The sequence below is a fragment of the Pteronotus mesoamericanus genome, unplaced genomic scaffold, assembly GCF_021234165.1.
Source record: "Pteronotus mesoamericanus isolate MK-2021 breed Mesoamerican mustached bat unplaced genomic scaffold, CSHL_Meso_final scaffold_36, whole genome shotgun sequence".
NCBI classification, from domain to species: Eukaryota; Metazoa; Chordata; class Mammalia; order Chiroptera; family Mormoopidae; genus Pteronotus; species Pteronotus mesoamericanus.
Genome location: NW_026555313.1, coordinates 23,023,381 through 23,049,088, shown reverse-complemented (window position 1 = coordinate 23,049,088; position 25,708 = coordinate 23,023,381). Strand labels below are relative to the sequence as shown.

At 39.0% G+C, this 25,708-nt stretch overlaps 1 protein-coding gene and 1 pseudogene across 1 annotated transcript in view; both read right to left on the bottom strand.

Moving 5' to 3' along the window:
* UBE4A (ubiquitination factor E4A) overlaps positions 1-25,708 on the bottom strand; it is a 49,654-nt gene that overhangs the window by 5,032 nt on the left and 18,914 nt on the right. Inside the window, exons 3-18 of the mRNA XM_054592339.1 lie at positions 24,759-24,932; positions 24,041-24,153; positions 22,925-23,077; positions 22,033-22,192; positions 21,603-21,805; positions 20,689-20,880; positions 19,445-19,778; positions 17,799-17,919; positions 15,912-16,216; positions 14,289-14,421; positions 11,810-11,997; positions 9,899-9,999; positions 9,673-9,786; positions 7,833-8,007; positions 1,633-1,813; positions 1,062-1,209 (exon numbers count right to left, since the gene is read on the bottom strand). Of these exons, the coding sequence (XP_054448314.1) occupies positions 1,062-1,209; positions 1,633-1,813; positions 7,833-8,007; positions 9,673-9,786; positions 9,899-9,999; positions 11,810-11,997; positions 14,289-14,421; positions 15,912-16,216; positions 17,799-17,919; positions 19,445-19,778; positions 20,689-20,880; positions 21,603-21,805; positions 22,033-22,192; positions 22,925-23,077; positions 24,041-24,153; positions 24,759-24,932 (2,795 nt within the window). The remainder of the gene's footprint in view (positions 1-1,061; positions 1,210-1,632; positions 1,814-7,832; positions 8,008-9,672; positions 9,787-9,898; positions 10,000-11,809; positions 11,998-14,288; positions 14,422-15,911; positions 16,217-17,798; positions 17,920-19,444; positions 19,779-20,688; positions 20,881-21,602; positions 21,806-22,032; positions 22,193-22,924; positions 23,078-24,040; positions 24,154-24,758; positions 24,933-25,708) is intronic.
* LOC129085931 (MKI67 FHA domain-interacting nucleolar phosphoprotein-like) lies at positions 12,398-13,330 on the bottom strand (annotated as a pseudogene).

Sequence of the window (25,708 nt, the reverse complement as noted above, 5' to 3'; positions counted from 1 at the left end):
GTGGTTCTTTCATAACTCTACTTCCTCAGGGCCTTATCTGGCTAAACTGTAGGCAAAGATGATGCCCAACTCAAGAGTAAGTAACTCAATGAAGGGAAGACATATCAAGAAGAGAAGTCGTCCATCTGATGCTATACCATGATACTTCCTTTTTCGTAACTGCTAACAGAGCTCTGTCATTCTCTAGCAAAAGGGATTAGCTAAATACAATATAGTATTTTAATCTTTAAAATGTATGGCTATTCCACCCTGACTGGTGTGGCTTGGGTGTCGACCCACAAACCAAAAGATCACCAGTTCGATTCCCCGTCAGGCCATGTACCCGTGTTTCAGGCCAGGTCCCTGGTTGGGGGTGTGTGAGAGGCAACTGATCAGTTTCTCCCGCTCTTCTCCCTCCCTTCCCCTCTCTAAAGATAAATAAAAATCTTAAAAAAAATTGTATGGCTATTCCCACGTAAACCAACTACCAACCACAAATACAGAGAACAGAGAAAGTCAATAAAAATCAATGACTAAAAACTACTCACCTTGAATTCTATTATAAAAAGTTCTTTTGCATTAGTAATATAGATTTTCAAATCTGTAACACTGCACAAAAGTTTTCATAAAAACAGCCTGCAAAAATCTGTAAATTCTAGCAAAAGCTTCTTAAATTAATTTCCTGTTTTTACCCTCACATTGCAAAATGTAGTTTTAAGAATACAGTAGTTCTAGTTATTGACTAACCAGAAAGAATCATGTTTACATTTTCTCAAGACAATGATTTTAACCCTCAGAAACAGCATAAAAAACAGAAGAGCTGAGTCAACAATGTGATTTTTAAAAAAAGTTTATTTTTGGAGAGAGGGGAAAGGAGAAAGAGAGAAAAGAAACATCAGTTGGCTGCCCCTCGCATGCCCCCCAACTGGGGACCTGGATGGCAACCTAGGCATGTGCCCTGACCAGGAATCGACCAGCGACCTTTCAGTTTGCAGGCTGGTGCCCAATCCACTGAGCCACACCGGCCACGGCAACAATGTGATTTTTATAAAACATGTTAATAAACAAATTATCCTCCTTACCTTGATTCTCTCTGCTAAGTTGCTGAAAGCCACAATCATATTCCCAGGTTTATTTATTTTCTTCAGGACTCGGACTGTCTGTGCAAAGAGAGTTGGGGAATAGGAACGTCCATCCTTGGGCACAGTGGCACAGAAATTCTCCTCATCCCTGGAAGGTCAGCATTGGGAAGAAATGGAGTATCAGAGGAGATAAACGGGTTGAGGAACAAGGGTCCCCTTCACTTAAATGCCATGAATGTTCTTTTCCTATAGAAAGCCTTCTAGTTTTTAGGAAGGAAGTCTATCAAGTATTCTGTGGCCTTTAAAGAATACTCCTTTTCCAAACAACAGTACAGCCAGCAAAGTTTATCTTTCTACAGATGAAGGGAGAATGTTGGAAATTCTAAATGATGCACCACAGATTATATAAAATCTCATTATTTAAAACTTCGGAGATTCTTTCATCGACCAACTAAAAAGGAACGATTTCTTTTCTGTTTCTACACAATTACCAACCAGTCACTCCATGATCAAATACCCAAATTAAAACATTAACATCCCGTCGGGCTTGCCCAATTTAAATCTTAGGTACCCAAGATTTAAGTAGATAGTGCAGATATCTGACACGAGCTGCTGGGGTTTGAAGTCAAATTCACTGAAGTCCTTGACTTTTAAGGCCCCCATCTTGGGGCCAACCAGATGCTGTAGAAAGTAGTTCAGCATGGAGATGATGCGCTCAGCCAGGAAAGGATGCACAAAGAGTGATTTGATCTCTGGAAAAGAAGCCAGTCTGTGAAAACGTAATCCATTAGCAATTTTTTACTTACATCTTTAAGAGTTTTGCTTGGAACTTCTGGGGACTACTATTTTTAAAGTTATGTAAGTAATATATTTTCATTGCAGTAATATTAGAAAATTAAGAAGCAAAAGCAAATAAAATAAAAAAGTTACCAACCAGAAGTAAACACTGTTAACATCTTGCTAATTAATACAGTTGACCTTTGAACAACACAGGTTTGAACTACATGGGTCTACTTATATGCAGATCTTTAAAAATAAATACTACAAATGTATTTTTTCTTTTTTGTTATCTTAATAACATTTTCTTTTTTTACTTTCCTTTATTGAAAGAAGACAGTATATGATACATATAACATACAAAGTATGTGTTAGTTGACTGTATACTATTTATTGGTAAGGCTTGCAGTCAAAAGTAGGCCATTAGTAGTTAAGTTTTGGGAAGTCAAAAATTATATGTAGGTTGCCCTGGCTGGTGTGGCTAAGTGGATTGAGTGTAGGCCTGTGAACCAAAGGGTTCCTGGTTTGATTCGCAGTCTAGGGCACATGCCTGGGTTGTGGGCCAGGTCCCCAGTAGGGGGCACTCAAGAGGCAACCACACATTGATGTTTCTCTCCCTCCCTTCCCCTCTCTAAAATAAATCTTTTAAAAAATTATATGTAGGTTTTCTTTATATTTAAACATATTTTATTTTTAAATGGAGGAAGGGAGGGAGAGAAACATCGATGTGTGAGAGACACATCAATCGATTGCCTCTCCCATACCCCCAACCATGGACCTGGCCCTTAAGCCAGGCATGTGCTGATACAAGGAACCAAACTAGTAACCTTTCGGTTTACAGGTTAGTGCTCCTTCCACTGAGCCACACCTGCCAGGGCTACTGTATTTTGCTGTGTATAATGCATACTCTTTGCCCAAATTTTTGAGGGAAAAATAAGGATACATGTTGTACATGGGTAAAATAATTCTGTGCATAATGAGCACAAAAAATGTGGGTACACAATATACATGGCAAAATGTGGTGTATGTCGGTTTTCAACTGCAGGCAGAGGGTGGGGTTCGTGCCACTAACCCTCATGTTGTACAAAGGTCAACTATACACTTTTTTTTTTTTTTTTTGTGGTATTTTCAAAGAACCTATCACTAATTTTTTTCTGAAACTCTCTACCAGAAATGCAAAACTCTCAACAGAATAATTTCTAGCAGTTCTGCATTTTTGGAAACGTTCTTTCTGGAAGCTTCCATCCATCATTCCAATCTGGGAACTTTCTTTATGTTTCTTATGGGATTCTGCCTTCCTCCTTTTGGGTTTACTCCCTCACTTTGATGCAGTATATCTTTTTGTAGCTTCTCAAGAAAGGGTATGCTAGAAATAAATCTGATACCTTTTCAGCTGAAAATATCCTTACATTTTACCCTCTAACAAAATTGATAGTTTGGCTGGCTATAGGATTCTAGGGTGAAAAGTTATTTCCCATCAGGAATGTGTTCCAGTTTCAAATGTCACTATCGTGAAATTCAAAGACATTTTCTTACTTAAACCATTGTATATGACCTGACTTTTCTCTGGGACCTTCTAAAATCATTTCTTTACCCTGTTTTTCTGAACTGTCACAATGATACAGTGTGGAGGTTTTAAAAATTCCCTGTGTTGGACTCTTGGCTCCTTTCAATTTAGAGGCTTTTAGTTTTGGGGTTTTTTGGTATTATTTTTTTGATAATTTTCTCCCTTCAATTTTCTCTTTTGAGACTTTCCACATTGATCCTTTATTTTCTTATCTTTCTTATTTCTGTCTTTCTGTTCTGCTTTTTAAGTCATTTTTTAATTTTTCAATTACAGTTGACATACAACATTATATTACTTTCACATGTGCAGCCCAGTGACTAGACACTATATAACATACTGCTTATCCTGATACAACTTGTACCCATCTGACACCATATGTAGTTATCAGGATATTATTGACTATATTCTCTATGCTGTACTTTACATCTCCATGACCATTCTGTAATTACCAGCTTGTACTTCTTATACCTTCACATTTTCCCCTAATCCCCCCAGCTCCCCTGCCATCTGGTACCTATCAAAATGTTCTCTGTATCTATGAGTCTGTTTCTGTTCTGCTTGTTCATTTATTTTGTTTAGATTTGGTTGTTAATAGATATGTATTTATTGCGATTTTATTGTTCATATTTTTAAACGTTTTTTTCTTTCCTCCCCCCACAAAAGATTTATTCATTTTTATAGAAGGCAAGGGAGGGAGAAAAAGGGAGAGAAACACATCAATGTGTGGTTGCCTCTCACATGCCCCCAACCAAGGACCTAGCTCACAACCCAGGCAGGTACCCTAGACTGGGAATCAAACCAGTGACCCTTTGGATCACAGGCCGGCACTCAATCCACTGAGCCACACCAGCCAGAACACCTTTAACATTAAGTGTAATACTGGTTTGGTAGTGATGAATTTCTGTAGCTTTCCCTTGTCTGGGAAGGTATTTATCTGTCCTTCAATTCTACATGATAGCTTTGCTGGGTAATCTTGGTTGTGGGTTCTTGCTTTTCATCCCTTTGAATATTTCATGCTGATCCCTTATGGATTAAAAAGTTTCTGTTGAAAAATCAGCTAAGAGTCTCATGGGAGCTTCCTTGTAGGTAACTAACTGCTTTTTTCTTGCTGCTTTTAAGAGTCTCTCTTTGTCTTTAACCTTTGGTATTTTAATTATGATGTAGCACGCTGCAGGCCTCTTCAGGTTCATCTTGTTTGGGACTCTCTGTGCTTCCTGGGCTTGTATGTCTATTTTCTTTACCAGGTTAGGGAAGTTTTCTGTCATTGTATTTTAAAATAGGTTTTCAATTTCTTGCTCTCTCTCTTCATTCTGGCACCAGAATGAGAATGCTAGTATGGCTGAAGTTATCCCAGGGGCTCCTTACACTATCCCCATTTTTTTTTGTGTATGTGTGGGGATTCTTTTTCTTTTTGCTGTTCTGATTGTGTGTTTTTTGCTTCCTTATATTCCAAATTGTTGTTCTGATTCTTGGCTTCATCTGTTCTACTGTTGATTCCCTATAAATTATTCTTCATTTCAATTAGTGTATCCTTGACTTCTGACTGGTTCTTTTTTATGGTTTCCATGTCTTTTTTTATGCTGTCAAAATTCTAAGTTTGTATACTCTTTCCTTAGGCTCATTGAGCATCCTTATAAACAGCGTTTTGAACTCTATTTCTAGATTGCTTGTTTCCATTATGTTTAGTTCTTTTTCTGGAGCTTTATTCTGTTCTTCCTTCCTTTCTTTTTTTTAAAGACTTTATTTATTTTTAGAGAGAGGGGAAGGGAGGAGGAGAGAGAGAGAAACATCGATGTGTGAGAATAACATCGATTAGTTACCTCTCACATGCACCCAGTTGAGGACTTGACCTGCAATCCAGGCATATGCCATGAATGGAAGTTGAACTAGTGACCTTTTACTTTGTGGTATGATGCCCAACCCACTAAGCGATGCCTGTCAGGGCTACTCCATTCTTTCATTTGGGACATGTTTCTATTTGGCAGCCTCCCTGTGTTTGTTTCTATTTATTAGGTAGAGCCGCTACATATCCCAGGTTTGGCAGAGTGGCCTGATGTAGTAGATGTCCTGCAGGGTTTAGTGGCACAGCTGTCCTATTTACCTGAACTGGGCATTCCAGGTATCTCTCCTTGGCCCCGTGTGGGCTCTGTACACCCTCCTGTTGTAGTTGAGCATTGACTGCTGTTGGCATGTCAATGGGAAGGATTTACCCCCAGGCTGATTGGCTAAAATGACTGGGTACCACTGCTATGGAGGATTAGCTGTGCAGGGGCCTACCCCATGGAGGAGGACTTCAGTGGGGCTCTGGTGCCCAATGTGTCCGCCCTGTGAGTGTGTTGCCTGTGGAGGTGGTTCGGTGGTGCTTCGATGTGGTGTGAAGCTGTCTGCTACATAGCATGAGCTATAAAGCAATCTATGAATGGCTGCCACTTTTGCTGGGCTTGGAGGTGCCTAAGAGAGGCCAAGATGTGAACTGAGGCTGGCTGCTGCCAGGGCCGGGGCCATTTAGTGAAAGGTGTGGGGCACACTGAAGCCAGATGCTGCTTGTTTGAGAGCTTTTAGGAGTCTGAAGCATGACCCAAGATAGGGCATGTGTATGGAAAAGCCATTGAAAGTTCCTTGGGTTGGTCCACAAGTAGATGGGATGGGGTCTCAGGGAATCACCTTGGCAAGGAGAACAGTGATAGCCAGGCTGATGGAAACTCAGATATGGTGCCTGCCTGCTAGATGCAGGGGGCAGGGTGGTGGTGGTGGTGGGGGGTGTGTGTGTGTTGTGGGGGAGGGGTGGTGCTCAGTAAAAAACCTATGGCCCCTGTGAGTACTTCTGTCCAGGAGAAAGCTGCCTCTCTTCACTCTGATGCCAGACACTTCAGTTCCTCCCTGTATCCCTGATGCCTTTCATGCTGCTGTTCCAGTGCTGAAACTCAGAGGGAGTCAGTCTGAGTAAGTCCATGCATGAACCCTTCAAGAACTGCCTGGGACTCCAGAAGCCCTGAATCTCACTCAGCCATAATCCCTAACAGTTTTTACAGTAAAAAATTATGGGGAATCCTCAGAGACAAACCCTGGGTGGGGGGTCCTTTGCGGAGCTCGGACCCCTTACTCCTTAGGGGGGGACCTCCATAGCCAAGACATCTCTCCCTCTTTTTATCTGCCACATGTGAGTGTGAGACCAGCCTGTTTGGAGTCTCTGCCTGAAGTGTCATTGGTTCGATTCCCAGTCAGGCAGGGCATATGCCCGGGTTGTGGCCCAGGTCCCTGATTAGGGCACATAAGAGGCAACCAAGCAATGTTTCTCTTGCACCTTGATGTTTCTCTCCCTCTCTCTAAAAGAAAATAAATAAAATCTTTAAAAAAAGTTCCTTAAATTTATCTTTGACTCTTCTGTTGACATGCTATATCTTCTCTTATTCCTCTGAGATTATAAAGATTTTCATTTATCTGTGTTTCGTGTTAGAAGATTTCTTCAAATGTCTGATGATCCTTGGTTGTCATTTTGTGTGTAAGCAACATAAAAGTTATTACGTATTTCATTTTTTAATTATTAATTCTTTTTTTAATTTTTAGAGAGAGGGGAAGGGAGGGAGAGAGGGAGAAAAACATCAATGTGTGGTTGCCTCTTGAGCGCCCCCTACTGGGGCCCTGGCCCGCAACCCAGGAATGTGCTCTGACTGGGAATTGAACTTGCAACCCTTTGGTTTGCAGGCTGACACTCAATCCACTGAGCCGAACCAGCCAGGACCAAATATTTCTTTTTAAATACTAAGTCTTCAGTGTATATTTACTTATAGCACAACTCGATTCATATTGGCCACATTTCAAATGTTTGATAGCTGTATGTGGTAAGTGGCTGCTGAATTGGACAGTGTACCCTTAGAGGAGGTGGAGATTAATGTCTTTGTTTGATCTACTGCATTTAACCAGAGCTCAAGAATATTTTTCAGGTGAAAAATTCTCCTCCTTACCCCCAACATATTTGTATCACTAACTTTGTTCTCAAGAAAAATTATACCCATTTATGCTCTCTGGAAGTTGTGTGAGGTGGCCAATTCCTCATTCCCATGTCAACGATGGGCACCATCATTTTTTTTTTTTTAATCCTCACCTGAGGACATTTCTTCATTGCTTTTAGAGAGAGAGAGAGAGAGAGAGAGAGAGAGAGAGAGATGTCGATGTGAGAGAGAAGCATTGACTGGTTTCCTCCCTTACACACCTGGACTGGTGATTGTATGCATCCAGGCCAGGAATTGAACCTGCACAGGCCAGGGTGGCATCATCATTTTTGAAACTTCTCTAGTGATTCATTTCTCTCTCTGACAGTGGAGGATACTGTCACCAGAGTGTGAGTTTCAGCTGGGCTGATTTACTCATATGAAACAGATCTTGACCACTGTATTTTTTGGCAAAGCAGTGCTTTGTGCCCTTACCTGATGTCAGAAAGGCAAGGGTACCAATTGTTTCATTGGACATGATGTTATGGAAACGTGCCAGCTGTCCAAACATCTGTAGGCCAGCTTCCTTCTCTCGGCGGGCTTCCGGAGTCAGACTTTCCCATTCACCTCGGTCCTTCTCAATCTGTTGAATCTTTATCTTGCTCAAATACTATAGAAACCAGAGGTGGAAAGAATCAGAAAAAAAAAAATTCAGTTGAAGGGAATTATACTTAAGAAGTCTTATTTAAAATTGAGTCCACTATGCTAGGAAAATGAGGGACTATATTAGAGACATAAAGCTTTACTTCTCAGCTAAAAAAAGAAAATTTGGAATAAAAAAAAAGAAATTGTGGCTTCATATGGCTTTGTTTCAGCCTAGGTAGACTTATTGGTATTTCCCCTAGAAATACAATAGCCTATGAAACAGGAAAGAGGATAAATAATGTAAGATGTGAAACCTAGGCAAAAGCAAATAAACTACAGTAAAAAAGGATGAATCCTTCCTGAAAGATGAAAAACAACAAAAAAACCGAAAAAAAATGTTTATCAAAAAACAAGGCTTTATCAAACATGCACTATGTCTAGAAGGAGACCGATATTTAAAAATCCTCTTCCTTGCTGTTGTAGCAAACATGTTAAAACTTACAGCCCCATGAAAATGCCATCTGTGTCATTTTTTGTGTCACATGGCTCTTGCTTAAAAGGATCTGTTTAGACGTGGATGGTGTGGCTCAGTGGATTCAGTGCTGGCCTGCGAACCAAAGGGTTGCTCTTTCAATTCCTAGTCAGAGCACATGCCTGGGTTGCAGGGCAGGTCCCCAGTAGGGGGCACACGAGAGGGCACCACATACTGATGTGTCTGTCTCTTTCTCCCTCCTTTACTCTCTCTAAAAAGGAACAAAATCTTAAAAAGAAAAAGCATCTGTTTATTATACAGCTTATTCTTGTTTTCTAAGAAAAGCTATCTAAAAATCTTATAGGATTATGAAAAAAGAAAGAAACTTTTCTCATAAATTAAATACAAGTTGCTGGGAGATTTGCTAATCACTATGAGGAGCTCATGGCTGTCCAGCAGGCTGCCCTCATGACTTGCCTGGTGCACCTCCCTTTGGGTCGCTGCCCTACATTACAGCTGTTGCAGACAGGGGAATTTTCTATAGGAGCAATAGGCAGCTCCATAAGGAGGGTAAAGGATATGATACATTGAAGGAGCTGAGAGGCACCCACAGTACACTTTGTGAAACTTGTGTTTCAAATACAGCTAAAGATTTGGGAGGCAGTGGGGAGATGAAGAGTATTGACAACTTAGTCTATATATGAAAAAATAATCCAAACCAGAGATTTCTTTTTTCCCCAAGCAGTTGTGTAAATATCATTATCTCTTAGGAGAGAGGGATAAGAATCATTGCCTTAGTGGGCTACTGTTACAGCGTGTTGGGATGGAAGAGGTAGAAATTCATGACCAAATATAAGATGCTGATTTTTTCTGTAGTGTTGGACTAATCAACTCTGCCAGTGTGCCTTAGTTTAACCTTATCACACTTTCTTTTCCACCCTCTGCCAAAGTATCATCCTAACGTGAGGCTTAAATGAACCTTGATCTTGATCTTGATCTTGAATGAACAATACTTCTCAAGCTCTGCAATGGCAAAGTTAACTGTATACTCCCACTGGCAAATTTTTGGTGTCTATCACTGATACTAGAAGCATGATTACTCTATTACGATTAAAAGGTGAAAAGTATGTACTGGTCATGATGTGATGGTATAAGAGCAGTTAATCCGTTGGTTTTATTTATTAATTTATTATTTGTTAATTTAATTTATTTATTTACCTGTATGGCTTCATCCAAAAGGAAGATGGCGTCATTCATTAACAGGTTAAGAAAGCGGAGAAAAAGTGGGGGATTCATGGCTTCTAAATTCTTAGAGGCATAATCAGCCAAATCCTGTAAGTCCCAGTCCAAGAGAAAATCATTTTAGTATTGAGCCACAACTTACTGGGGTTTATCTGAAGCAAAACTCAGATAACACAGTTTTGGTTTCATCGAAAGCTCTCACCTTAATGCTCTCTCGATAGGTATCTGTTTCCCACATGTACCTTAGAATGGGATACATGGGACGGCGGTAATTAAACTTCTGTTCAAATTGATGGGGATCTCCTGGAGTAAGGTAAGAGCAAAAAACCAGTACAGGTGTTGCTATTAGAGAAAGGGTAAGAGCTTTTGTCTATGTGTGGCCATTTTCCTTTATTTTGAATGTGTCAAGGATACTGACAAAGTCTGCCTTGTAAGTTTATAAAGCCCTAGAGTTGTAGCCAAGTGTTTACTTATTTCCTTACTGACAGAACAAAAGGCTACCTTATACAGAAGAGGACAAGGGCCAAGCTGTACAACAAAAGCCAAGGGAGCCCTAGCTGGTGTGGCTCAGTGGATTGACTGCCAGCCTGCAAACCAAAGGGTCGAAGGTTTGATTCCCAGTGTAGGGCACAGGCCTAGGTTGCAGGCCAGGTCCTCAGTAGGGGGTGTGTAAGATGCAACCACACATTGATGTTTCTCTCCCTCTCTTTCTCCCTCCCTTCCCTTCCCTAAAAATAAATAAAGTCTTAAAAAAAAAAAAAAAGCAAGCCAGCCAAGGGAAACAAATGCTTCTACCTCAAATTCGAATATTTATCAGACTTTGAATGAGGCCTCTAAGCTGGCCACTAATGGCAGTGACAGCCATTTACAGAATGACATATTAAGAAATCCCCACATTCTTTATAGATAACATGCCAACCGTATAGCCAAATGGTTCTTGATTACTTTGAAAAAATCAGGCCAGGATATAAAAATCTGAGGCTTATATTGCTTTTGACATATCAAAGGTACCACTAGAGAGAACCAGAGACTGGATCACATAATAAAGGAAGAGCTTGGAATACGGAGTTAGAAGACCTAAGTGTTCCTTCTGCTTCATATAATGCAAGTCTCTTAACCTGTTGCAACTTCCACTTCCTCAGAAATAGGATATTATAATACACTCTACCATTACAATTAAAGGGTTGTTGTAATGGTCATATAATAATTGCAGCAATTTATTGTGCAACTTCTAATGTATTATGAAGATTTACATGCACTACCTCACTCATCACTTCAACACATTTTATACATGAGGAAACCAAGGCTCAGGTGAGCAAGTGACAAAGTCAAAATCCAAATATGGAAAAGCAGTCAACAAAATGTTAAATGTCTTTTTGTAAAGTATATGATTACCTACCTGCTATGCTGTATACCTGAAACTAATATGAAATAATACTGAATGTAAACTGTAATTGAAAAATAAAATTAAAAAAATAGTAAATATATTTATCATTGGATAGTAGGACATTCCCTTTAAAAGGGGCCTTAATAACTGCTTAACATTTTGTTTACTGGTTGAGATGGGGTACTCTCTACTCAAGCATAGCATCTCAGGGTTAGATCTCAAAATCTAGGGGAGAAAGGGAATGTTGCCTGCTGTTACTCTTAATCTAACAATTAGACTGTTAGAGATAGACAGTCTGGATAAAAGAATATCTCAACCAGTACATTGTCTCATTATTCAATATTCTGCAATTTTGAGGCAGAAAAAAATAAGGACTCAAGTTTTAATTGTACAGCCTAATTTGTTTGAGTATGATTTAATCAAGCAATATAACAAAGTTGGTAAGAGTACGTGGGGTTTTTTTAGGTGAGACAGGCCTGAGTCTACCACTTAGTCATATGACAAATAATTTAATCTTTTTGAGGATCCATGTCCTTATATGTAAAATGAGGATAATACAGTAAAGCTTTCCAGATAGTGCCAAATTAATGAGACTATGTTAAAAAAAAGCACTTTGCATCAGGCTGGCACAATAAGTGATGGATGACGACACTTTCCTGATATTCAAATACTGTTCAAGCTATGAAACTCCACAAGTATCAGCTTTTCAGTTCTGGACTGCTTTACCTGTAAACTCAATGTCCACAAAGACCTTGATTAGAGCTTCTGCAAGGTGGGGTGCATAGGGAAAGTTGCAGAACACACGTTTCCGGTGGAACACACTGGATACCAAGGGATTTGGTGTCTGATCCAGATGGGGCATCACTGCTTCCAACACCTCAGCCAGTCTGGCCCTTAAGTGGGGATTCTTCATCCTGCAAATAGGGCAGAAAGCAAGCTGAACTTGTAGATTTTTAAAAAAGATTTTATTTGATGGTAACAACAAAGACTACAGTTTATTGCTTAAACCTGAAATTAATGATGGCCTTTCTATCTAGGCAGAGTAACTAAAGACAGAGAATATGCAAAGAAAACTGAGACTGAGATCAAAAGGCAGCCTGAGCCCGGCTGCTACAAATTGGCTTATTTCAGCTAGGGCAGGCAAGCCAAATTACTGACTTTCCTTATTGATTTGAACCAACAGTGTCCCCTGAACCCCCCATTAATCTTGTCAACAGTTGTATTACATTGTATCTACTTAAGTACAAAAAAAAAAAAATCAGCCCTCATAATAAAATCACATTTTCCAGAATACTATACATAATGTATTCAGAATCACTGACTACTTTTTCTTCATCTTTTCTTCCTTGAACATATAGGTGTTTCATTCTCTTGTTTCTTCCTTTATGCCAGATAAGGGCTGTTTGAAAACTTTCATTATCTTTATCATCATTAATTTCAGTAACTTTAGATTTTCATCTCTCCAAAAACATTGGTGTACACACTGGTGTGGGACCCTGGTTATGCAGTCCTCTCAAGAGTGACTGAAACCTCATTTTTCTTCTTCTTAGGTAAAGCCTGGCTGTTTGTGGATTTCTGAAGATTAGTGTTTGAAGCATTGCTTTTTAAATTTTTATGTAAAATCAACGAAGGAAAATTATAATCAATTCCTTTCTTAGCTAATCTCTTCCTGAGTAATTTTTCTTTCTTTTTAAATTGCTTCTTCATCCACAGCCTTTGGAGAAGTGTCCAGTTCTGATTATACTGTTTGACTGCTGGATATGATGGCTTCTTAGATGGAATATGCTCTCTACAACTTCCTCATGTACTTTCCCAGGTGGCATAAAATAACAATTCAAGAGACTTCACCAAAAAGGTAGCTGTTCATTGTTTCAGCAACTACTTTACTAACAGCTTCAGGTTTAAACTCTATGAAGGAATAGCCTTTACTATATTTCCCAGTGTTTTCCCTTCTGGATAGTCTTAATCTTGTAACAGTGCCAAAGTGGGAGAAATATGCTCAGATGTTGGTTAGGTAAAGCGCTGGAGGTAAGTGGCCCATGTAGATTACTCCAGGAGTAAGTTTTTCTTTTTATTGCTTCTGTTGCTTGGATGTGTGCTGGTGAATCTAAGCCACCATCTCCTTGTGAAACTTGGCGTCCTCCTGCAGTTTTAGCAACAGAATTGGCTTGGCCAGGCCAACAAAGACCACCATGTGAAAAGTGTCCAAGCCAACGAGACAAATTTTTATGAGTATTTTCTCCACAGGTATTCTCTCCAAAGCATTCTATATCACCATCACAGGGGAAAAACAGGATTCTGAAGTTTTAAGTCTGTCAATTTCTGGGGAATAATGCAAGGGATGCCATTCAGTTTTTGAGGTCACTGCTTACCAAGAATAAGGGTGAGTAGTTTAGTTTGTATTTAATTTTTAGCCATTCTGTGTACTTTTCTATGAAAAGACATTCTTTATTGCTTACTATTTTCTTTTTCACCTGGGATAAACTTGATTTTCCCAGCTCTCTGAAATCAAGGGCCAGGATATAATTTTTTTACATTACGTACAATGCCTACTATGTGTGTCTAAAATACTTGCTGACTTATGTTTTCTCATTAGACCTGCTCAGCTCAGTGAAGGTTTGGCTTTTACCTACTTCTCACTGACATGGCTCTGGGGACTGTGGATCATTCTTTTCTTTGTGTAGCAAATCTTCATTTACATACACATTTTTTGTTTCCTTTGGTCTAGGCACCAAAAAAATCAGAGAAGTATCTCTAGAGGTCAATGAATATCTTCCTTTGGGAAAGAGGACTAGGAGCTAGGAATGAGAAAGACTTGAAATTATAAATTGTTTACATAAGTTTACTGTCCATCCAGCTCAAGATTTCAAGAGCAAACTGTATCATATAATTATTAAAAGATCATTAGCACCTAGCTGCCACTGGTAAGGCTTCTGCATTTAAGGTAACCAATTTAAACAGGGACTAGCAATGTAATTCCTCTCAGGTACCTTACGGACAAATTCAAATCCTCTGTGGGCAAGTAGTTTGCCTCTCAAAATGGGATTTTTTTGGCTGCCCATTAGGATGGTCAGGTGATCCATTAATGCTAACACAACTTCTGAAGGCAACCCCTTGTAAGTCAGACTTGTTTATTTCTTGGTTTAGAAGTGTTCTGAATGTTTTGCAGCTCTAAACAGTGATAGTCAAGCTTTCAACACTTCACCTTTCTACGCTTCCAGTGAAAATGGTGATAAAGTGAAGGATGTGTTCCAGAGAATCTGCTGATGTCTCTAAGATGTCATCAGCAAAGCGGCGGAGGAAAATGAGGAAATCACCCAGGTTATCTGCAAAAAATTCTGAAAAAAAAATTTCATTGGAATTAGCCAAATATGCAACCCTTTATATTTACAAATTTTACACTGGTTAACAAAACCCAGATGTTTTGTAGGTACTAGGAATGGTGATTAACTTAATAAATGTAGAATCTCCCTTAAATGTGTCCATTTTTATCTTTATCCAAGTAAATATAAGAGCAGTAGAAACACAAAAATATTGTTAATATACCAGAGCAGTTTAAGAAAGTATACTGATAAAATATTTTTTCCACAGTCAAGGTTAACTGTGTACTAAATAACCCTTTAGATGTATGAAGAATCTTGAATAAAAGATTCATTAGGTGACTATGCCCACCAGTCGAGGATGGCCCTCACCTCCTGGTATTTATGCCCTTGTGTGTACCTCCTACACTCTTCCAGAGTACAAGATATACCCTGAGGCCCTGGCTGGTGTGGCTCAGGGGATCGAGAGCCAGACTGAGAACCAAAAAGTTGCCAGTCAATTCCCAGTCAGGGCACATGCCTGGGTTGCAGTCCGGGTCCCTTGTGGGGGGCAAGCAAGAGGCAACCAAACATTGATGCTTCTCTCCCTCTCTTTCTCCCTCCCTTCCCCTCTCTCTAAAAGTAAATAAATAAAATCTTAAAAAAAAATATACCCTGAGGCATACAGAAACTATGGTATATCATTTCCATGATTAGGTTATGAAAGCCAACAGTTTCCATTTTGGTCATTTACTTTGGGGGAAGCCAGCTTCCATATCATGAGTAGTACCAAGGTGGAACCTGTATGGTCTAGAAATTAGGCCAGCAAGCAACTGAGGTCTGCCAACAGCCACATGACTAGGCCTGTAAGCAGATCCTTCAGTTCTGCTCAAGTCTTCAGATTCCTATGGCCCTGACTGTAACCTCATGAGAGACCCAGAGTCGGAACCATGCAACTAAGCCACTCCTGGATTCTTGACCCCATAGATACTGTGAGACAATGTTGGTTGTTTTAAAGTTTCTGTATGTTGGGGTAATTTGTTACTCGAATTACAGTGTATTACAAAGTAATACAGTGATCAAGAACATATTTGATTTTGATGGACAATACCTGTCAACCACTCACTGACATATATACACATATAATCTCCATTCTGGGTTAACCAACAGATGATTCCCCCCGCCCGCCCCCTGGCCAAATAATAGCACAGGGTGAGTTAGATAAGTTTCCAAGTTAAACAACAAGCAATATTAATGATAGAACCTAACAGCTCTGAAAACCCTGGTGGCCCTTAGTCCTTTGAAGACTGTTTTCTTATATATATAGCAGTGAGGACACAAGGCTGAGTACAAAGCTGTCAGTTCCCCTATGTTCTCACCAGTAGATATTTATTTGCAAGTAGGAGTAGCTTGTCCAAAAACAGTTAAATAATAACTATGGAAGGGTATTTTGAGGACTGACTTCCAAACTGACCCAGTTAAACTCAGATGGCTATAAACAGGGAATTCCTGAGGGAGACCTTGCTTACCTGGCACATAAGCCAAAGAGCTGTAGCCATCTGGCAGTGGAAAAGTCAGCTCGATCAGCTGTGAGCCCTCATTGCCCAGAGCCAGCTGAACTAGTAGGACAGCCATGGACACCTGCAAATTCAGGCAGTTTTGCAGCATCTGTGGCTCAGTCATGGCAGTCTTGGTAGAAAGATAGATGGTCATCAGTCGTTCAAACTGCTCTCGGAGGTTGTCAGTAGCAGGGCTAGAACTTTGCTGAGCATCCCGCCAAGCAATCTGCAGCCGATGCAGATTTTGATTGATTTTTACCATCTGATCATGCAACCTGCCTCCAAGAAAGCAGAAGAGATAGGGTCAGGAGGTTCATATAGGAATAGTCGAGTACAGATCATTCTAGAAATACAAATCCTCATTTTTTTTATTCTAATAACTCTTTTAGGATGTAGGGAGCTGCAATTGTGACAATAAAGAAGGTATTCCAGAAAGTTATTGATAAGACAGAGGTGGGGAATGGGGGAGAGGAGGGCATAGCATTGGAAAAATGTTACCAAGTATTTAACATAATTAAAGGTTAATTACAAATAATTAGCAGCCTCCAAAGACCAGTAGCTTGGTTAAGCAGGGTGTACACTGGGCTGTTATTAAGTTAAATAAGTAACTATTAAGCAAAGTACAAGAAGCCCAGCAGGAGAGTCTGACAACACACAAGTGCAGTGATTGTACTTAGATGTGGTTATATGAACAGTCTACCCATGGTTAGAAGAGAACTAAAAAGTGAAAAAGAACTCTACATTAGTAATGACCACATATAAACAAGTTGCTATGTAGGATGCTATCTAAAAGCTGTGGCTTCCGGCCTTCTGTTGTTCAATATTAAATTATTTTTCACAGAGTCAGCTAAATGTTCTCTAGTGAAAGGAAGACTCATAATTCAATGTTATAGAGAGTTTTCTCTGTGCTTACAGTCCAAAATCATCTTCTTTGGTCCTGTACATAATGTCTGGGGTAGGTAGTCTACATTGTGAAACTAGATGACATTCATTTTTGTGTTTGAATTTAGGTGGTTGAACAGGTCAAACACATACTGAATTGTTATCTATTGTCTCATTTAAAACATCACTGACAGGGATAAAAAAACTCTGTAATAAAGATTTAATTTCATTTTTCCATAAATTTGAAAAATGTTCTGTGTCCACGTAAGTATCCTAAGAAGGTATTATAAATTGCTATCCTCAATATTCCTACCTACAGAATATAACTATGAGTGAGTAGCTATTTTCTCTCCTTATTTATATTTGTGGCCACAATCACCTGAATCGGAGGGAAATAAAAAAAAAAATCCTAGAATGACTATAGCTAGCAAGAACCAGGATTATTTTTTAAAGTCATACACTCTAATTCTCAAATCTTCGTATTTCTAGACTCCTCTTTATCTCTGAAACAAGCATCTTTTGTGGTCCTACTTATCTTATTGGAATCCCTTATGAACATTTCTTTAATTTTATCAATTTTGTCTCTATATCATGGAATGAAGCTTGGTCTTTTTTCATCAGGATTAATAAGTAACAAATATTCAAGAGCAGAAAGTGAAATATGAAATGAAAACAATTCCACTTTCACAGATGACAACAGGAAGATAGTGATTTAAAAATCTGCAAGTTTAGAGAAAAATATGAGTGTATCTTTAATTTTAAAATGCTTAACAGGTCAATAATTAAAAAATAAATTCAAGTTATTTGGACAAAGCCAATTCAGGTAAACACATATACATGCATATAATGCCCTTTTCTTACTAGATTCCAATGTGAGCCTACAGAAGAAAGTGAGATTGTATTAAGACTCACATTGAACTTTCTGGTTATCAATATAACTAAACAGTTCTTTCCTAATGACATCAGAAGAGTTACCTGTGAAATCCCAAGTATAAGGTATACTCTGTCAGGACAAGGTTCTCTGTTACAAGGTTGTAGTTCTGGGGAAACTTCGGCTCCTGTACAGCTGGGATCAAACAGGTTTCTTTGTCCAAACCTCAGAGAAGTTAAAAGTAACAGTAAATGGCTATCCAACAACAACTATCCTGGTCTCCAGGGTCTCTTTACTCTATCTAGTTCAACTTCCATACTGCTACCAGTGATTTCTTCTTCTTCTTCTTTTATTTTTTAGCAGTATCTTCTTATCACATTACTATTCCTTGCCTAAAAATATCTTTTGGCTTCTCATTATCTATAAAAATGCAGTTAATTCTTTAGCTTGATCATGAAATCATCAAAAATTAAAAGAAATGATAGATTACTGTCAATTTTTCAAATGTTAGACAATGAATCATTTGTATCTATTTTGTGCTTTTCTGCATTTAAGGTTATTTGATTCTGAACATATATTACTTCTATAAATAAAAGTTATAAAACTGGGAGGAAATATGTATACCAAAATTAAGTGGGATCCATTCTGAGAGGTAGAATTATGAGTGATTTATTTTCTGTTCACTTCTCTGTATTGTTCGAGTTTTCTCTAAACTGGCCCCAATCTTCTGCCTCCCCAGACTCATTTCCTGCCATTCCCATACCTTTCCCTTCCCCCATCCACTCCTTGCTTTAGCCCCAATGACCTTTTCACTATTACTTAGTCAAGCCTTTTGATGGCTTTGTACCTTCATACTTGTTATTCCCTCTGTATAAAAGGATTCTTTTGCTCCTTTGCCTGATAAACCTATCTCATCTCTCATGGCTCAGCTATGAAGACCTCCATCTTCTGCAGAATTTATTTCTTACTCCTTTCTCTGTATTCCCATAGTTTAGCCCTATATCATATTATGATTATCTGTTAATATATCTGCCTTTTTTCTGGAGATTTTGAATTTATAAATGACAAGGACTGTGCTTTATTCATTTTTAAAAGAATGAATGAATACCCAAGGCTGCCAAATTCAAAGAGAAGGTCTCTCTAAAGCACAACATCTAAAAGCTACCAGTTTTATTTTTAAAAGTGTGTCCTTGTAAAATTTATAATAGTTCTTCTGTCTGTCCCATCTTGTTTGAGAAAGAGGCACCTTCGTGAGAAAGAGTATGGACATGAGTGCCTTAGATTTCTCTCTCTCTCTCTCACACACACACACACACACACACACACACTCTCTCTCTCTCTCTCTCTCACACACACACACACACACACACTCTCTCTCTCTCTCTCTCTCTCTCTCTCTTTTGGGAAGCCCAGTACTCCTCTACCACACACACACTCTCTCTCTCTCTCTCTCTCTCTCACCCACACACTCTTTTGGGAAGCCCAGTACTCCTCTACCACACACACACACACTTTTGGGAAGCCGAGTACTCCCCTACCTCTCTCACTCACTCTCTCTCTCTCTCTCTCTCTCTCTCTCTCTCTCTCTCTCACACACACACACACACACACACACACACACACACACACACACTTTTGGGAAGCCCAGTACTCCCCTACCTCTCTCTCTCTCTCTCTCTCTCTCTCTCTCTCTCACACACACACACACACACACACACACACACTTTTGGGAAGCCCAGTACTCCCCTACCTCTCATGTGTACATTTTTAATTTTTCGTTCTTCATCATTCAACTCCTTCAGGGCACAGTAAGTGGGATTAAAGGTGAGGAGCCGAGAGGATCTGGGTTTGCAAAATGGCTGGCACAGCTTCAGGAGAGCAGCACCCAGATTCAGAAAGAAGGCATCCGAGGCATACATTTGGAAGAAGATTTCTGGCATCTGATTGGCCCAAATCTTGGTGCGGCCTGCATTTGCATGCAAACAGTTTCCAAGCCACGACAAGATACAGTGTTTGGTTTCTGGAGAGAGCTGGAGTAAATTCTTCAGGATCTGGTAGATCTTTTCATGGAACTGAGCCATGAACTGTTTAACCAGAAAACATAACCACAGAACATTCCAGTTTCACAATTCTAATATCTGTTACTCCCAAACCTTAGCTACTGGCCATTTCTAAAAATATGCCAATCCTAATCATTTTCCTCACTTTCCTTGTGCCTTACCACAAGTTCTGATTAAAAAAACTTTTTTCTGGGCACCTATGATTTTTTGATAAGCTGCCAAACTGCAGATAGCATTTAGAGTAGGGTCAGTGATCTTTTTCTGCAAAGGGTCAAATGATAGTATTTTTGGCTTTGCATGCCATATGGTCTCTGCAGCAACTATTCAACTATACCATTATGGCATGAAATCAGGTCATAAACAACAAATATGCAAATGTTCATGGCTGTGTTCAATAAAACTATTTACAAAAACAGGTGGCAGGAAGGATCTGGCTATTGCTGTTATTTGTAAACCTGTGCTTTAGCTGGTTTAGATGAGGGGAGACTTAAACTACCCCCAATTCAACCATTTACTCCCTCCTGTTGGCCAGACTTCTACTATAATATATGCAAAGAAGCCCAAATAGAGAGTATATAGGAAGCAGGGAAAGGGGAAAATTGATTTATAGGCTGGAGTTCAGTCAGAAGATTTAGGAGCTAAAGTGGCAAGAAACAGACAGGTTGGTGAGAAAAACAAGGGTTGAAAGAAGAGGCTGTGCTACAGCATAGGACAAAGAAGAGCAGCAGCTTATTCTTTAAACCGTACTAAGGTTTACCCTTGGCTCTTAGCACATGCTATAAAGCAGGCAACTTTTTTACGTGATTATAGTAGAAAGCCAACCAGATCAACCTGCTTTCCTAAAGAGGCTCAGGCAGCCTTGTCTGCATCTGCTTCCTGAGGAAACTACTTAATCTAAGATGAGGGGGCTGGGATAGACCATAAACAGTTCCACCTGATGGATGTTGGCTTCTTGTACTTTGATCTCCTGAGGACTGGAACGAGATGGATTTGAGAAATAGCCATGATTTTCTACTACACCCGGAGTCTTTAACAAGCAGGAGATATTCAGGATTACTCCCAGCAAGGTCTTCTGGTACATCTGCCCACTGTTAAGATCCTTGGGCTGAATGTATTCTACAAAAACCTGTAGGAGAAGGTAAGTCCTACTTATTTGTATGATGAGACACCATATTTTGCTTTGTATAATGTGCACCATGTTATTGGATCAAACTTTTAGGAAAAGAAATCATTTAAATTAAAAAAAATGTTTTTTAAATTTATTTTTAATGAGGGGAAGGTAGGGAGAAAGAGCGGGAGAGAAACATCAATGTGTGGTTGCCTCTTGAGTGCACCCTAATGGGGACCTGGCCCACAACCCAGGCATGTGCCCTGACTGTGGATTGAACTGTTCCCTTGGTTCACAGGCTGGCCCTCAATCCACTGAGCCACGCCAGCCAGGGCCATTTTAATTTTTTAATTCAATTATTTTTTTATATTTAGAAACAGAACTGATTAGCTTATTCCAGAGTATTATTTTGCATACAGATATCATTATTGCTTTCTAGAGTTACACTTTTAACATATAAGCATAAATAAAAGAATTAAAATTATTTATATAGATATGGAATTAGTACTACCCATGTGTAATGCACATCCTTATTTTTCCCTCACAAATTTGAGCATTATACATGGCAAAACATGGTAACTGTGAAGGGGTGAGTGGGCCTCAAAGAATTAAGTCTACATAACAACCAAAACATTTTTTTTCTCTTATTCAGTAGGTGATATTATAATGCCCTCAGGATAGGGAAGCAAAAATTATTAAATCTCCAGCTTAACTATTTATATACCACCTTTCAGACTTACCTTTGCCATATCCTTTTGCCTAGTGAAATAGAGAAGAATATCCAGATATGCATACAACAGGATCTGGCAGAGTTCTAGATCTTTTATTCGGCCCAAAAAAATATCAAACACTGGAATCATGACCTCTGGAAATGTTCGAACTTCCTCATCCAATATCAAGGCTTCAATGACCTCTTCCAGAAACTCAGTTACATCTCCAAAATCTAACAAAAGGCAAGTGAGAGAGAAAGGAGGTCATAGGAATTTTTATATACACTTCTGGTACTTTTGATAATTCTACTAATATTCAATCTCAAAGGTAAAGGTGTGAACTCTCTTCCTTAATTTTTACTGGAACCATAGTGACTCTGAGGCTTTCCAATGCATTTAGAGGAATTTTAAATTTGGAAATCAGAATGTAGAAGCTCACAGATCTTGCTTATGTACTCACGGGCTCCTTGGATGGCTTCCAACATCAAATCTACCAGTTGCTCATGGATGTTTTGGTCAACATATATCTCTGGGGTGAGAAGAACTGTTCGTGTATTGGACACAGTGAGGTTCCTGCACTGTACCGCAAAGGGTAGCAGGTTCTCTGGAACTTTGGTAATCTGGAAAGAGGATAAAGAGAGAGAAGAGTCTAGTTCTGGAATAAGGGTGGACATAGCAAAGAGAATGGAAAAGATGCTGTGTTCTAAAACAATATTGCTCTCCCTTGGATGCTTGAAAATTCATGAGAATTCATTCTTTGGTTTAAGTAATCTCCTACCTGTTAGAATTCCAATCCTGGAAATAACCAAGCTTGGTCTACTCTATTATTTACACCTCAGGGGAAATGAATTTATCAGACCTTTTTTAGTGTGTGATTTTTTATTTTATTTTTTTAAAGATTTTATTTATTTATTTTTAGAGAGGGGAAGGGAGGGAGAAAGAGAGGGAGAGAAACATCAATGTGTGATTGCATTTCACACGCCCCCTGCTGAGGACCTGGCCTGCAACCCAGGCATGTGCCCTACTCTGGGAAATAGAACTATCAACCCTTTGGCTCGCAGGCGGGCACTCAATCCACTGAGTCACACCAGCTAGGGCTTGTGTGATTTTTAAAAGAGGTTTGCAGAGAGAATAAGAAGCACTGGTTCACTGGGGAAAGGAGTGGATTCCAAGTCACAGAAAGAAAACTAAAATTTTAAAGGCCAACTAATAGTGGCTAATATCTAGTTACAGATATACTATGATGTGTATAAACTGATATAAAAGACATTGATCCAGCTTTTTGGCTTACATGTTAAAGTCATACCCAAAAAGACAATATAGTACTCAGTGGGACTTATTAATATTATTACCTCTTCCTTGGCTCTTTGGAAGCAGGAATAAAGATAGCAAAAAATGTGCCTCTCCCCTGCATCTCGATCAGCAGAGAGATTTAATGTTGTAGAAGAAGTCATGTTAATTAAGTGGTTGCCTGGATCTTGAAGTAATAAGCGAGCAAAGACAGCCTGTTAAGAAAAACAAATAAACAAAAATACTAAACCACTGCAAAGTTAACTGTAGGCCGTCGAGATGTAAAAGTAATTCTGACACAGGTTACTGCAAGTCACAGGATATAGAGTAAAAGGGAAAATAGAACTCAATGTCTTATTACTTTAGAAAATATATATGCAATTTAATTGTGTATATTTAAAGTTATCCTAAACCAAGCTGAAGTGTATAGCCCCTAGCACAGAATAAACATTAAAACAGTATTCGTTGAAGGGTATAGAGAATCAGTGTTTAAACTTACATGAAATCTACTATTCTGTGTGATTGCTGATCTCATTCAGACTTTATTATAAAGGTAGCTTATGTTTATTTTGTGGTTATTTCTTTTTTTTGTCTTTGGACATTTTTGAAATGAAATATTTTATTGTTGTTCTATTACAGTTGTCCCAATTTTCCCGCGTTTGTTCTCCTCCATTCAGCACCACCCCCTAGTCAATCCCCACCCTGTTGTCCATATTCATAGGTCATCATACATGTTCCTTGACTAGTCCCTTCCTCTTCTTTCCAACCTATCTCCCTCCCTCCTTCCTCCTCCCCTCTGGTTGTTGTCAGTCTGTTCCTTGTTTTCATGCCCCTGGTATTATAAAGGTAATTTAAACATATCAAGTTAAACTACAAGTTGTCAAGTGCCTTCCCTACCAAACTTTTATTCCCTTAATGTTAATTAGGCAGCTATAAGGTAAAATGCCTGTTTGGATTTTGGAAAAGATATAAGGAAGAAAGACGTAAGATGACATTTTAACTGGTCTTAATGGGTAGATCTGGACATGTGTCCACAGTCAATAAGATTCCAAAAGAGGAACACCACAAGCAATAGAAGAGATGGAGGTAAGCAAAGTAATGGTGGGAAAGGTGAGCAGAGTTCAACTGTATGGCTAAATTTTTGTTGAAGGCACACATAAAGAATATATGAATGTTACCTGCTCAACATTGTTCATATCGAGCCAGTCTTGATCTTCGAGGTCTACTGCCATTTCTTCCAAATATACACAGCGGCTGGGGATACCATTCCCACTTTTCAAGCTTGGGTCACCTGGGAAATGGTTTTAATCTGGTAGGTTAAGGATAATGCTTCCGTTTTATAGAGACAACTGATCTTGACAGCACTTCTCTTGAACTCCAAGTCTGACTCAAGTAATAGCAGAATGACCTTGACTTATAAGGCAGTATCTAGAGATTTCAATCTCTGCCACCCCCGCCCCCAATTAAAGAGCATAGGCTTGTTATAAACCTAACATCATGGCATTTTTTAAAGAGTAAATCTCAGACATTAGCACTAACTTTGGGATTAACAATAGATAAGGCACAGATGAAAAACACTGTCTCATACCTCTTGGGGCTTCCGTCTAAATGTTTAAGACACCCCTGAGAAGAAAAATGGACTCATTTCCATTTCCTCTTTAAGGTAGTAAAGGCAAATAGCTATACAGCCCAGTCAGTATCAAAATGGGAATAAAAGTTCCATCTAACTACTGATTTTAGGTTATATCAAAGCTTCATTGAACTATAAGCCCTGTGTTCCAGGGAGTACAGTGGTTTTGCTCAACCATTAGATACAACAGATTTCTCAGAGCAAGTCCCTAGCCCAAGCAGGAAAGGCTGAGTAATGAATAGACTGGCTGCAAGTCTGTAACTCACTATTGTCCAGAGTAATGAGGAAGATCCTTTGGATCATGTGATTGATGTTGAGTTGCTCACATATTTCCTGCTGTGAACGGAATGAGTGGCTAATCTCAGCCACAGAGTAATCAAATTCATCCAGGCTCTCTGACACACTATTATCTGAGTCATCCGGGCTTGCTGGGAGTTCATCTGCCAAGAAATGTAAGCGATTAACAGTTATACTCCTCTTTTTTAAGACTACCATGCATATTACCAAAAATAATAAATATAACCAGGAGAAGGATAATTTTGCATGTGAAACAAGTTAATCAGCTAATTAGTGAACATCTCAAATTAGGTGACATTAAAAAAATTGAGATATAATATTTAGTTTCAGGTGTATAACATAAGATTTGATATCTGTATAAATTGTGAAATAATCACCAAACTAAGTCTAGTTAACATGTCACCATACATAATTGCAAAATTTTTTCTTTTGATGAAAACTTTTAAGATCTACTCTATTAGCAACTTTCAAATATGGAATACAGTATTATTAACTGTAGTCACCATGCTATACACTTACATCCCCATGGACTTACTTATTTTGTAACTGAAAGTTCACACCTTCTGACCCCCTTTCACCCATTACACTCACCCTCAAACCCCACCTCTTCTCTGTACCTATGAGCTCTTTTTTTCCTTTTAAATATTTTTATTTATCAATTTTAGAGAGAGGAAGGGGGAGAGGGGAGGAAGGAGTGGGGGGGGAGAGAGAGAGAGAGAAAAAAAAAACACTGATTTGTTGTTTCACTTATTTATACATTTATTGGTTACTTCTTGTATGTGTCCTGACCGGGGATTAAATGCACAACATTGGCATATTGGGACAATGATCTAACCAACTAAGCGACCTGGCCAGGGCTTTTAAACATTTCACACATAAGTGAGATCATACAATATTTGTCTGTCTGACTTATTTCACT